General features: G+C 44.6%; 1 protein-coding gene across 10 annotated transcripts in view; it reads left to right on the forward strand.

Moving 5' to 3' along the window:
- Nucleotides 1-14,927, forward strand: part of LOC117054593 (aldo-keto reductase family 1 member C3-like) — a 45,927-nt gene that overhangs the window by 5,757 nt on the left and 25,243 nt on the right. For 4 of the 10 annotated variants that reach the window (XM_033163552.1, XM_033163551.1, XM_033163553.1 and 1 more), the window contains exons 5-6: nucleotides 12,421-12,543; nucleotides 14,595-14,704. The exons of 2 other annotated variants lie outside the window; for them this stretch is intronic. In XM_033163552.1, coding sequence (XP_033019443.1) covers nucleotides 12,421-12,543; nucleotides 14,595-14,704 — 233 coding nt within the window. Of the gene's footprint in view, nucleotides 1-1,711; nucleotides 1,878-3,925; nucleotides 4,009-4,966; nucleotides 5,169-7,436; nucleotides 7,646-9,737; nucleotides 9,906-10,828; nucleotides 10,946-12,126; nucleotides 12,205-12,420; nucleotides 12,544-14,594; nucleotides 14,705-14,927 lie in introns of those variants that run through there. 4 more of the 10 variants (XM_033163557.1, XM_033163560.1, XM_033163559.1 and 1 more) reach the window with 4 other exon arrangements.

The raw sequence follows: 14,927 nt of genomic DNA on the forward strand, positions 1-14,927 counted from the left end.
AGAGAGAGATTTACAAAGCTCCCCCCCCCCTCCATTTTAGACATTCTCAGAAACCTTCCCATTGCTGAAGTGATTGCGATCACCAAGAATGGCAGGGATGAAAGGACCCTGCACCCAGCCTTGCATTTAAATTATTATAGCATTTCACTTTTATATGCCTGTTGTTTTTGTCCATGGAGTTTTCTTGGCAGGGATACTGGAGTGGCTTGCCGAAGAATTGATGCTTTTGAATTATGGTGCTGGAGGAGACTCTTGAGAGTCCCATGGACTGCAAGAAGATCAAACCTATCCATTCTTAAAGAAATCAGCCCTGAGTGCTCACTAGAAGGACAGATCCTGAAGTTGAGGCTCCAGTACTTTGGCCACCTCATGAGAAGGGAAGACTCCCTGGAAAAAACCCTGAGGTTGGGAAAGATGGAGGGCACAAGGAGAAGGGAACGACAGAGGATGAGATGGTTGGACAGTGTTCTCGAAGCTACTAACATGAGTTTGGCCAAACTGCGAGAGGCAGTGGAGGATAGGCGTGCCTGGCATGCTCTGGTCCATGGGGTCACGAAGAGTCGGACACGACTGAACGACTGAACAACAACAAGCATTTCACTTTTTACATAGCCCGTTCCCTATGTTTTTTTGAGTTTTGTTGTTTTCATCTGTATTGGAAGCCACTCTACTGATTATTTTTCACAAGTGGGACCAGCAACAAAACTTTGCAATACTGAGTTCTCCTGTTCTGGCTTCAGTCCAGTGAGCCATGCCTTCTTCCAGGACACTCCATTACATTTGACCTCCCTCCCCAATGCTCCATATTTTCTCTCCAACACGTACTCAGGATTCATTATCCACAGAGCAGACACCATCCCGTTGGCCTGTTGGGGCTTTTCTTTTCTTTCTTAGTTACCCCCACCCCCAAGTACATTTTTGTACTTATGCAAAGCTTGGGGTTCCCATTCTGGCTGCAATTTATGGTGGAGAAAGGGATACTAAAAAATTAAATTAATTCGCACCAACCAACCAACCATTAAATACAAAATACTTACTTACTTACTTGGATTTTTTTACTTCCCCTCATCACCACCCATCTAAGGGAGTCCATTCCATTGTTGCATAGCCCTTACTGCCAGAATGTTCTTCCTAATTTTTAGTCAGAATCTTCTTTCTTGTAATTTGAATCCATTGATTCAGGTCCTACCCTCTGAAGCAATAAAAAACAACTGAGCTCCATCTTCCATGAGGCAGCCCTTCTGATACTTGAAGATGGTTATCACATCAGCTGTCCGTATACCCTTCTCCATGCTAAACATTCTTCGCTCCTTCAACCATTCCTCATATGGCCCACGTTCCAGATATTTTATCATTTTGTTCGCGCTCCTCTGCACATGTTCCAGCTTGTCAATATCCTTCTTAAACTGTGGTGCCCAAACAGGACACAGTATTCCAAATGAAGTCTCACCCATGCATAATAGAGCGCTGCTATTACTTCCCTTGATCGGAACACTATACTTCTGTTGATGCAGCCTAGAATAGCATTAGCTTCTCTTCCTGCTGCTTCTCACTGTGAATCATGTTAAGCTTGTGGTCTACAAAGACCCCTAGATCCTTTTCATATATACTGCTGTCAAGCCAAGTGTTCCCCATCCTATATTTGTGTGTGTGTGTAGTTGTGCATCTTGACACCAGAAACACACTTTCTCTCCTTGTTGCTCTCCAACAGGTTAAATCGAGATGCTCCTCCACTGCTTGAAGATCCATTGCTGGTTGCGATCGCCAAGAAGTACAACAAAAGCCCAGCTCTCGTGGCTATTCGCTACCAACTGCAGCGCGGCCTGGTGGTCATAGTGAAGGCCGACAACAGAAAGCAAATTGAGGAAGACATCCAGGTAAAGCAGTATATATAAATCCATTAAAAAAACAATATTGAAAAAGCACATCATTTGAACACTGTGATCTCATGGGTCACATAACTGGTGCGGGGGTAAGTGAGTGAAGATGCACATCTTATCCACCATGAATTTGTTTATTGTTTAAAGCCATCCAAGTTAATGGCTGTCACTGCCTCTCATGGGAGCAAGTTTGGTAGTTTAGCTATACACTGTAAGATAATAATAATAATAATAATAATAATAATAATAATAATAATAATAATAATAATAATAATAAAAAAATAAACAACTGTCCATCTTGCTGGGTTTCCCCAGCTACTCTGGACGGCTCCCAACAGAATGTTAAAAGCACGATAAAACATCAAACATTAAAAACTTCCCTAAACAGGGCTGCCTTCAGGTGTCTTCTAAATGTCAGATAGTTGTTTATTTCCTTCATATCTGATGGGAGGGCATTCCACAGGGTGGGTGCCACTACTGAGAAGACGCTCTGCCTGGCTCCATGTAACCTCATTTCTCGCAGGGAGGTAAACGCCAGAAGGCCCTTGGCACTGGACCTCAGCTCCTTCAGATAAACTGGGCCGAGGCCATTTAGGACTTTAAAGTTCAGCACCAATACTTTGAATTGTACTCGGAAACATACTGGGAGCTAATGTGGGTCTTTCAGGACCAGTGTTATATGGTCTCGGCAGCCACTCCCAGTCACCAGTCTAGCTGCCGCATTCTGGATTTGTTGTAGTTTCAGTGTCACCTTCAAAGTAGTCCGAGCAGGAGATAACTAGAGCACACACCACTCTGGCGAGACAGTCTGTGGGCAGGTAGGGTATCAGCCTGCATACCAGATGGAGCTGGTAGACAGCTGCCCTGGACACAGAATTGACCTGCGCCTCCATGGACAGCTGTGAGTACTGAAGAAGTACTAAACTACATTAGCTGGATTGTGACTTCCCTCATCTTGACGCGGCGGTGGCGGCAGGGTTCGGGCAGCACGATGACTCCCTTCCCATCGGAGCAGCCCCAATCCCATTCCTACTTGCATGCAAGCAGGAGGGGGCGGGGATCCCTCAGCTGGGAAGGGAGACTTTCTGTTGCCTAACTGAGAGATCCCTGTCCCCTCCTGCTTGCATGCAAGCTCTGATAGGCAGCGTGAAGCCTCCCATCACAGCTGAGAGATCCTCGTCCCGATCCTGCTTGCACGCAAGTAGGAGTTGGGAGGCTGCTCTTATAGGCAGCGTGAAGCCTCCCTTCGCAGCTTAGTTGCTGGGGTCAGGGAAGTTGGAGGCAGCCCAGAAGCTGCATTTTGGAGCCCCTGCACCACCATCATATGGGGACTTCCGAGCAGCTCCTGAAGCCAGGCAGAGCCAACTTCTCAGGGCTGCTGAGACTGCTGCTGCTGTGTTTCCCGGGGACATTAGATGAAATCCGGGGACATTCTGGGGATAGAATGTGTCTGGGGACTTATTCGTGAAACGGGGACATCTGGAAACCCTACCATTGGTCATGACTCATGCAGGAGTACGGGAGTGAAGATCCAGCAGTGTGTATTCAGAAGCATCACTGCTTCCGACCATGAAGGCAGAGTGCAGCCATCATGACTAGCTTCCATTGGTATTCTTATCCACCATGAATTGTCTATTGTTTAAAGCCATCCAAGTTAGTGGCTGTCACTGCCTCCCACGGGAGCAAGTTCAGTAGTTTAGCTATGCACTGCAAGAAGAACTACATTCACTGGACTATGACTTCCCTCACCCCTGACCATTGGACTTGATGGCTGAGACTGATGGGGAGTTGGATACATCCACATCTGGAGGGCTACAGTTTCCCCACTCCTGTTCAATAAAAACCTACATTACTATGCATATAAAATTCCCTCAGTGGGAGGACATCTGGACTGAAGCTGTTGAATGAAGGAATTAAACTTTGGAAGGTGGTAGCAAAGGTTGATTTGACATCTCTGTTGCTGGAAAAAGGTGCACAGCTCTGAGGTGCAAAAAGAAGGCATGAGGTAAAAAGCACCTCAGCATTTTATTTTCTCCTCCTGACAGGCATTTACTTTCCAGCTGTCTGAAGAGGATATGAAATCCATTGATGGCCTTCACAAAGGCATGAGCTATTTAACATGGGACGTGTAAGTCATATTTAAATAGTATGCATATGAATACATAAAAGTGTTTCACACAAGAATTCATACTGCGAGAGCAAAAGGAAGAAAAGATCTGGCATCCATCTCTTCCTAGAGAATTATGTGAAACTATAGAAGGAATTACCTTGGAGACTTTGTACCAAATCCCCATGCATGGTTGGAGTGGGGTGCAAGTGTATGGACAAGTGTCCATGTCGTAGAATTGTAGATTTGGAAGGGACCACGGGGGTCATCTAGTCCACCCCCTGCAAAGCAGGAATCTTTTGCCCAGTGTGGGGCTTGAACCCATAGCCCTGCGATTAAGAGTTTCATCCTCTAGTCCAGTTTCTGACAAAATGTAATGTTTCTAAACTCCCCATAATTTACCCCATGGCAATTCAGGATCCTTTCTCACTATACAACAAGTTGTAGCTTTGCCGCTCACCCGACAGTTGCTCTGTGCTTTGAACCCAGGCTTCCAAATACCCTTGAGACCAATGCCATACAATGATGTGATGACATTCCCAGGAGCATTTTTGGAGGGGGAAAGATGGCTGCCTCATGCATTACTGCCAGGAAGGGACTCCCAAAACAGCAGTTGTCGTTCTGCCCATAACTGAAAGTTTCAAAAAGACGTTGGTGAAGAGGAGGGAGACCTTTGACCCAACCCTTTTGTAGCACTTTGATCAGCAAACAGGGCTGCGTTCATCATCTTGGAGTTATTTTCTCTAGGCAGACATAGGATCATTCTGATATTGCAAGTTTTAGATTGTAACATGGTGGACCATTTTGACTTTCAGCCTCCCAGATTTTCAGCAGGGTGGGCATTTGATGGCGAACTCGGGGAGCTTGCCATGCACTGTGTGAAATGGTCTCATGAGGCAATGGCTGGCAACAGATCAGTTTTTGTTTCTTGTGCATCTTCCACATCCCTGAGTGTTGACTTTCTTTTGTTTTGTTTCAGATATGCTGGCCACCCACTGTATTACCCACCAGATGTGGAATAAGGAATCGTCTCCCATCTCTAATTTATCTCCTTCTGAACCTGGGTCCTTTTTCAAGGAAAACACTGTGCAAATCTGTCAGTATCAATTCCTCCCAGCATCCCAGCATCTCATCTTCCACTCTTCAGTTCCTCACATCTCCATATCAGTTTGGGATGGAAATTTCTCCTACCACACACATTTTCCTTTGCACTTTTGTCAAAAATAAAGCATTTTTGCATCATGTTTTCACTAATATATGCTCTTTAATGCATACATTACCCCACTATATGCATTTCTGTATTGATTCTGTAGCTGAACAACTGCATCACAAAATTCAGAGAATTGCCACTTTCTTACGATAACTGCATTTTGATTTGCATATTGGTTCAAGAAGCGTGAGCTGTGTAGTTTCTCATTAAAATGTGAACAAAATGAATTTATCTCTTCTGCTTCTTTCTCTCCTAGATATCTCCGCTAGTGGGAAGGCAGCGTAGGGTGGGGAGAGAAGGCTGAAAGATTCTTCGGATCCAATGGCTAGGATCACAAGCTCTGTTCTCTCCCCCGCCTCTTCCTCCCCAAGAGACAGTCGGTTCTATGCATTCATTATTATTTATGATTTTTATTCTTTCTAAAAACCAGCCATCCAGCATAGCCACCCCAAATATTCCCAGTAAAAGAAACAGAACATCGCCTTTGACGGACCTTGAGCTGGTGTAGAAAGGTGATGCTTGGGTAGGGGGCAGCGTGTTTGGTGGGGAAGAGCTGGATCCTCTGCATGTCTTACTTGAAGGAAGCCCCCTGGGACTCTAGGGAGGCTCGCTCTCAGGCAGGCGTGCAGAAGCATTGCAGCCCTGGACACCAGGGTTGGTGGTGGACAGGCTCCCTAAATAAAGACCGACCATGAAAATGCAATTACCTCCTTGGCAGTGCCCCGTTATTTTATTTTTACTTCCGAGAAGGGATGCAGCTCCTGGGCATCCCCATCTGCACAAGCTCCCTCTCCCATGTTCCCTTTGTGTGTGCCTGGGCCAGCCCACCGGGACTGCCCATTGGTGCCGCTGCCCCCGGGCCCACCGGGGCTGCCAATTGGTGCAGCCACGCCTGGGCCTGCTAGGGCTGCCGATTGGTGCAGACGCACCTGAGCCCGCATGCGGGGGCTGCCAATAGGTGTGGCCCGCCATCTGCCTGCCCGCTGCCGGGGCTGTCAATTGCAATAGCTGCGCCATCCGCCCACCCATCGGGGATGCCAATTGCAGGGGGATGGGGGCGCCGCGACGCTTGCCAATACAGGGAGTCGCGGGGGGCCAAGGGGGGCATGCCAAATGTCACCTCCTCTCCAAGATGGTGCCCTGGGCAGATGGTGCCAGGGGCGGCCCGCCCCGTCCACCCCATCCTTCCTCCGCCACAGACTCTAATCTCAGCGTTGTGGGTTTGAGCCCCACGTTGGGCGAACGATTCCTGCATTGCAAGGGGTTGGAAGACATAATCCTCACAGTTCCTTCCAAGTCTACATTTCTATGATCCAATGATATGCAGCACTTTTTAAGCATATGACCTCTCGAAAAGAATTCTGGGAACTGTAGTTTACCCTTTACAAAGCTACCATTCCCAAATTCAACCCTGGGCCTCTCACACCAACAGGGTTTTTCTTCTTCTTGGAGTTGCGTAGTCACTGTGTCTTGTTCTCCAGATATTTCCTCAAGTTCCCCAGCAAGGTTCTCCTCAAGTTCATTAGCAGAGTTCTCAGAAACCTTACCAATGCACATCAAATGTGTTTTACTGCACATGTGCTGGCAAATTATACATAGCCAGAGGCAGCTTGGGATCTTATTTGTACGGCCCTTTCCTTCCTTATATCCTTTGTGTGTTCATTGGCATTGGGTTAACAGATGCCTCCACATATTTCATTTATTATTTTGTTTTGGAGCATATGTGTTTTCATTTCAATACAGCAGCCTAAAGAAAAGGTTTGCATGGTTTTTCGGTTTGCTTTTTCTATGTCTAACATTTACTAATCTAACATAGAGGTGAAATTTCTTGATGAAAAATTGCAATAGGCCTCTGCATTGCTTTATTGGAACGCGAACAAGCAGGAGGATGAGGAGAAGAAAGAAAGAAAGAAAGAAAGAAAGAAAGAAAGAAAGAAAGAAAGAAAGAAAGAAAGAAAGAAAGAAAGCTATTTTTTTCTTGTCCTGTGAAAGCAATGCTGCTTAGTCCACGATGAAACTGCTGGTGTAGCAAATGACATTCCGCTGAAAGTTACTGATAAAAAGTTGGCCATGGGTTATTTATTCTGTGAAAGTAATGCTGCTAAGTCAACAAGGAAACTGCTGGTGTACCAAAGGACATTCTGCTGAAAGGTACTGATAAAAAGTTGGCCATAGGTTTCCCCGCCCTTCTCTCTCATTTCTTTGGAGTATTTAAGCACTCTCCTCCTATCGTGCCAACAGAAGACATTTCATTACAAAAACACAGACTTCATTTTTCTCCCTCGAGTTTTTCCTTTTGCCACAAGAGTGTTAATCACTTTCAGCCAGGAGCAAAGAACTGAACAAGCACAGAAGCAGAAAATGGCACTTAGCAAAGACCGTGGCATTACAATGAATGATGGGAACAAAATCCCCATATTGGGGTTTGGAACCTATACCCCGGACACTGTAAGTAAGACATTTAACTCTCAGATTGTAGTAACTTGTTCTTGAGGAGCAAAATGCCTTCCAGCTGCTGGGTGCTTCATACATTGCGAAGCACAGCATGAGATACCTCACCTGATCTGGAAGCCAATTGTGCATGAGAACTTCTTGGGTCACAGCAGCCAAGAATGCAACAGATGCTTTGCAGCAGATAAAGCACCGCTTCTCATTCAACAAGGGTCCCGAGTCAGTAGATTCAGGAGCAAATAATGTTTTGTGCAAGACTTGGATGGTTTGTAACTGAGAAACTGTTTCCACTGTGTCTAGTGGTATTTTTAAAAATCTTTCTGTTGAACTATAAGTGCCCACTATTAGTTTTGTTGGGAGTAAAAATATTATCCCAAATCACCAGCCATTAGCTAACTATTCTGGACACTAACAATAAATATAGAAACAATTCTTTATCCAAACCATCTTCATTTGGTCCATTCCATATCACCAGCAATGCAAATGAAGGGATCGGTGTCGGTTCTTGTCATGTAATTAAATTAATTTCTAGGAACATCATGAATTTACTAAATGAAAGCTACCACTCAGTTTTTCGAAGGAATTTTCATTTTTCCATTTTTCCAATTCATATGTCTGCTCCATTCACATGTAAAGTGAGGGTAGAATCTATTTCATACAAAGAGATACATGCAGACGAAGAGACTTTCTCAATCCTTTGTTGGATATCTCTCCAATTTCACAAACATTTTAACGAATTTTTAAAAAGAGCATTCTACAAATTTTATGTCTCAACAGTGTTCCACTGTTTGAACCAAAATAACTGGCAAGTTAATTTATTGTTCATTTTCAATCCTGCATGTGAAGAAGAGAAGCTCTGGCAGACACTGGCGGAGGAAGAGGAGTGCGGGGGGAACGCACAGCCCCCACAGCACAATCCCAGCAGGGTGCCATCATGGCTGCCTCCCTTCCCGCGCTGGGCTCCCCGCCTCCGCAGGTGGCGCATCACACCCCCAGGACTCATGGCACACCCCCAGGATGTGTGCCAACCCCGCCTCCACCTGCTCTCACTGCTGGCAGATTGAACAGATGAGATTACTAGTGGACCCAATGGTCAATAAGGCGGTTTCTCGCACATGCAACACATATAATTCACTTTTTCTTTACGCTTCTTCTTTATTTTCCTTTGATGTGCCTCGATCGAGCCTAGCTGAGTCCCTGGGACTCGGGTCTAGTTTCAAAATGTTCAATGACACTCACAGGTACCCTTTGATATTAATTTCCTCACTGCCTGTTACAACCTTAGAGAAAACATCTTAAAAATGATGTATAGGTGGCACCAGACACCAGAAAAATTAGCCAAAATGTACAGAAATAGATACCCTTTGTGCTGGAGGTTCAATAAAGAAATCGGGCCGTACAAACATATGTGGTGGACGTGTCCTGTTATATGTAATTATTGGAATGCTGTATATGAAGAACATAAAAAATTGTTAAAGCTCACATTCAAAAAAAGACCAGAAATGTTCTTGTTAAGCATCCTGCCGGAAGAGATTAAAAAAACAGAAAGAGTACTATGTATGTACGGTATAACAGCAGCAACAATGCTAGTGGCCAGGAACTGGAAAAACCCAGCCGCACCAACTATAACAGACTGGCAAAACTTAATGATAGAATATCTGCAACTAGCTAAAACAACAAGTAAAGTTAGGAAACAGATGACCCAAGAAGTATGGAAAGAGTGGAGGATATTTAAAGAATACTTAAGGAATAGTGGTAAAAGTGGAATCCTAATGGCAGGTGCAAACTGAACCTTTAAAGTAATAAATAGAGACTTAAGGATGGAAAAATATGATTTGTAAATGAAATCTATAACTGTACGTGATATAAATATAATAGCTCAAAATGCAATGAGGATAATTGGAGGTGCAAGAATTTGTTTTTAAATAAGAAAAGAAAAGGATAGTAGTATGTATATGTCTATTTTGTGTGTTTGTGTATATGTGTATTTGTATTTTTAAATAATAAAGAGAGATATTTTAAAAAAAGATATTAATTTCCCCACCGAAGCAGAGACCTTGACTGACATTTTCACCTTTTCAACCGGCAGGTTCCAAAAAGTAAGGTTGAAGAGGCTACAAAGATAGCAATAGAATTGGGCTTCCGTCATATTGATAGCGCATATGTATACCAGACAGAGGAGCACGTTGGGCGAGCCGTTCGTGCGAAGATTTCTGATGGAACAATAAAAAGGGAAGACATTTTCTACACTGGAAAAGTGAGTGACTTTGGCATTTAAAAAAAGAAAAAATGAGTACAGTAGTACTTCGGGTTAAGAACTTAATTCGTTCTGGAGGTCCATTCTTAACCTGAAACCATTCTTAACCTGACGTGACAATTTGGCGAATGGGGCCTCCCACTGCCACTGCGCCACCAGTGCACGATTTCTGTTCTCATCCTGAGTTAAAGTTCTTAACCCGAGGTACTACTTCCGGATTAGCGGAGTCTGTAACCCGAAGTGTTTGTAACCTGAGGTGTCTGTAACCCGAGGTACCACTATAAAATATAGTGCCTGCATCATGATGCAATTACATATTTCACAGACATTATTTAACAAAATCAGAGCAAAATGCCTCTCCCTATATAAACCTACCCAGATTCTGTGTTCATCCTCTGAGGCACATCTTTGTGTGTTTCCTCCATGTGAGGCTTGGAGGGCGGCAACACGAGAACGGGGCCTTTTCTGCATGGCTCCCCGTTTGGGGAATGCTCTCTGCAGGAAGGTTCATTATACACCTCCAGGTGCGAGGCGAAAATGTTCCTCTTCAACCAGGCCTTGGACTGATTTACATTCTACAACTTTTTAAAACCTGTTTGTGGGAGGAGGGATTCCTGTTTTGTTGCTTCTGTTTTGAGTATTTATTTGTGCTTTTATCTTGTGAACTGCTCCAATATCTTTTGATGAAAGGCAATATATACCCGGTAAATTTAATAAATAAATGGTAAAAATACTGTTTATTAGCAATGATGAATTTAAAATTACTTTACCTCACCTCAAAATACTCTTCAGAACAATATTTGAGTTTACCTGTAACACTGTGCACACCAGAATAGTCACCTGCCACAGCTAAACTGTCCCAAGACCCCAAACTCTATGGCTCTGTGTAAATATACCGGTAAATCTCTTTATATGTTTGACAGCTCTGGAGTACCTTCCACCGCCCTGAGCTGGTTCAGAAATGCTTAGAAGAATCGCTAAAGAAACTCCAGTTTGACTACATGGATCTATTCTTAATTCACAATCCGTATTCTATGAAGGTAAATAATTATTGATGTCATACTGCAAGTACTGAGTACATATTTGAATGGTGGGGGGCGGAGCCTACTAAAAATATTTGATTCCCTGAAGGAACATTGGGAATTGTCATTTCCTAGAGATGCTGACAATTCTCTGCTCAAACATATCTTAATCAAAGAATGATCAATCCCAGATTTTGGGAGAGAAACATGCCAGTTAAAGAAAACATCTGCATATACTGATCACATTAACTACATGGGCATCATAAGAAAGAAATAATGAGCAGAGCAGGACTTGGCGAGGGAGAGAGGGAAGTAAAAAGGGGATGGAGAGATGAAGAGACAGACCTGTGCAGAGAGAGAAGACAGTATGTTCTATGGGGCACAGAAAGAATTAAAGCATGTTTGGGGAAACTGTGGCCTTTCAGATGTTGCTCAGTTGCAACTCCTATCATCCCCAATCATTGTCCTTGCTGGCTGCAGCTGCTGGCACTTGGAGGGCAGCAAAGCCTGGAGATCCACTGTTTCCCCACCCCTGGGTTAAAAGAGACAATACTGAGCTAATTTTGCAACAGGGGGGGGGGGTTGCTGGTGGAGATGTAGTCTAAACCACTGAAGTTTTTGGCTTACCGATCAGAAGGTTGGCGGTTCGAATCCCTGCAATGGGTTGTACTCCCATAGCTCTGTCCCAGCTTCTGCCAACCTAGCAATTCGAAATCACACCAGTGCAAGTAGATAAATGGGTACCATTGCGACGGGAAAGTAAATGGTGTTTCTGTGTGCTCTGATTTCCGTTGCAGTATTCCATTGCGCCAGAAGCGGTTTAGTCATGCTGGCCACATGACCTGGAAAGCTGTCTAAGGACAAATGCTGGCTTGCTTGGTCTGGAAGCGAGATGAGCACCACAACCCCATAGTCACCTTTGACTGGATTTAACCATCCAGCGGTCCTTTACCTTTACTGAATATTGCAACATATTTTTTTCCTGGCTAAAGTAGCACTGCATCCCTCTTGAATAAACAAGAATGTCAAATATGGTGCTTGTGACTTGAGTTTCCTACAGATCCCTGCACTGTGGTAGCAGCCCATGCAAGTTGAACTCTCTTTTCTATCACTGTCCATTAGTATTAGATTGTATTACAGAGATAAGAGAACTTCCATGCCTGACCTGCATTCATTCCCTCCCCCTCCTTCTTTTCCAGCCTGGACCAGATTTATTTCCCATGGGAGAAGACAAAAAATTTATTATTGACATCGTAGATCTTCAGAAGACATGGGAGGTAGGTGCCTGGGATTAGGAAATCTAGCCTTTGCGTCATTCGGGTACAGAGCACAGTAGCCTTCCACCAGAGAAGGCATGTCCAGAACAATGACTCACACAATGGCTCCTATGAGAGCTGGTGAACTATAAGCCTCCAATCTTAATCTGGAAAAAAGTGTGGCCTAAGGTATTCAACAAACACCATTCAACCAACATGTCGTGTTCTCTTTGCCAGGCAATGGAGGCATGCAAAGATGCTGGCTTGGTGAGGTCCATTGGAGTGTCCAACTTCACCCGTAAGCAGCTGGAAATGATCCTGAACAAGCCAGGATTGAAACACAAGCCAGTGATAAACCAGGTGAAGTGTGATTGCTTTTTTAAGGGCTTTGTTCCAAGCACAGTTGAAAGCTTCTTTAAGCTCTTTTGTGAAAGGACCTTTGTTTTGATGAACACAGCCATTCTCTGGAAAAACTTGGTTAAGGCTATAAGGTTGCAAATCCAATCACAAGAAGATATGGTTATGAGTTGTGGGGTAGACTCCCCTAAATTCCTGGAACCAGTGATGGGTTCTCATTTAATCAGGACCTCTGAATCCTCAGACAAAAGGAAGTGTGGAGAATTCCATAATGTTTGAAACAGGCATCTCAGGTAGAAGGAGGCCTGCAAAGCAGTCAGGGCCCACACAGCCTCTTGTGGGGAATCTAGAAGTTCTCAAGTGGGGAGCGAAGGGCTTTTGAGTTAGGCATCTGGGCAAAGCTGTTGCACCCAAGCAGCCCTGATTCACTTGGACTCTGATGTATATCATATAACCAATGAGACCAAAGTTTTGAGACCCTGATAAAGAAGAGTCACAGATGATATAGAAGCATCATCTCACGTTGATGGAAAGTCAGATAAATCCCCCCAGCAGACCCTTCTACTCAACACAGAAAATTCAGAGACTGAGTTTGCAGAAATAGAGACACTTCCAGGCAGGATAGTGTGACGGATTGGCCCTAGGGTGGAGGAGTTATCACCTCCCAGCTCAGAAGAAGTTAATGCACCTTCATCTTGACTGACAGTTCATCCTTTGGGGGCGGGGATAGTGTGACGGATTGGCCCTAGGGTGGAGGAGTTATCACCTCCCGGCTCAGAAGGAGTTAATGCACCTTCATCTTGACTGACAGTTCATCCTTTGGGGGCGGGGCGGTCCCCGGTTTAAAAGGAGGGAATAGCCGTTTTGGCAGTTGAGAAGAGGGAGGGTGTGTGTGGAGACAGGGAAGAAGAAGGGTATGGGGCCAGGATAGTGGTGTTTTAGGTTAGGTTTAGTTTAACTTGAAACTATAGAGTGAAATAGTTTCTGTATTTATTCAACTAAGATTGTGAACGCATGAATCTTTCCAACAACTATGTTCTCAAGAAAATAAAGTTCAGTTCTTTTTGTGCCAAGGAGGAATCGTCATTATTGGTCCAGCAGGGTATCAAATCTTACAGAAGTGTGGACTCAAGGAAGGGCAAAACTTACCTGAGGAAAGGGGGTGATAGTTGGTGTCCTAGAGTCACACAGAAAAGGGTTAGATGGTGAAAACCTAGTTCCACGAAGTTGCCAGAGTGTTGAGGCAAATTGATACATTGGGGATCCGAGCTGAGGGAGGCCCTTTACTGTAGGCAAGAGGTTGTTCATTTAAGTAACCCAGAGTATTGAGGATAGCAGGCCACAAAAGCTGGAAATAGACTCTCATTACTAATAAGCCCTTAAAGAGCCAGTGTGGTGTAGTGGTTAAGAGCGGTAGACTCGTTATCTGGGGAACCGGGTTCGCGTCTCCACTCCTCCACATGCAGCTGCTGGGTGACCTTGGGCTAGTGACACTTCTTTGAAGTCTCTCAGCCCCACTCACCTCACAGAGTGTTTGTTGTGCGGGAGGAAGGGAAAGGAGAATGTTAGCCGCTTTGAGACTCCTTCAGGTAGTGAAAAGCGGGATATCAAATCCAAACTCTTCTTCTTCCTCCTCTTCTTAAAGTAAGAGGTTTTCGAGGTGAACCAAGTGGAGGGGGGTTTGTTTCACCCCTGTACCCTTGTTGACACAATTTTTAGTAATTGAGAGGTGGGGTTCGTCGCATGATAGTGTGCCCATGATATCTCCAACAGGGCTGGAGTGACAGGAGATTGTGGGGGAATAAGCCCTGTCCCCCATCTTCTGCTAACACATATTTCACGGATGAGGAGTGTGGCAATGGAAACCACGAATGCAAGAATGGTCATTTAAAGATTCTGATGCTACAGAAAACACAACACACTTTAAGAAAAGTAACACCAGGATATTTCAAGAAATAATAGCATGGTTCTGCTTTTGTGTCTTATTTCACTGAGTTCTTTGTTTCATCTGAATTCTCACTTTGGGGCTGTATTGGGGGATTTTGAATCCGCAGGTTGAATGCCATCCTTATCGGAACCAAAGCAAGATGCTGGCCTTCTGCAAGTCAAACAATATCCTCATGGAAGGATATAGTGTCCTAGGATCCCAAAGGGACCCAAGATGGTAAGAGATGAAGCCAACATGTTTGGGGATCACCTCAGGTACCACCTAGACCCTTCCCCAGCATCCACATCAGCTCTGAAGGTTGTATTCTTGGTCCCACAATTAATAAAGATCCTCGTGGTGGATACCAGCACCAGGGCCTTTTCTGCAGTGGCACCACAATTGGGGGAACTCATTCCAGAGAGAGATTTACAAAGCTCTTCCCCTCCCGTTTTAGACATTC

This window comes from Lacerta agilis, chromosome 10 (genome assembly GCF_009819535.1).
Source record: "Lacerta agilis isolate rLacAgi1 chromosome 10, rLacAgi1.pri, whole genome shotgun sequence".
NCBI lineage: Eukaryota > Metazoa > Chordata > Lepidosauria > Squamata > Lacertidae > Lacerta > Lacerta agilis.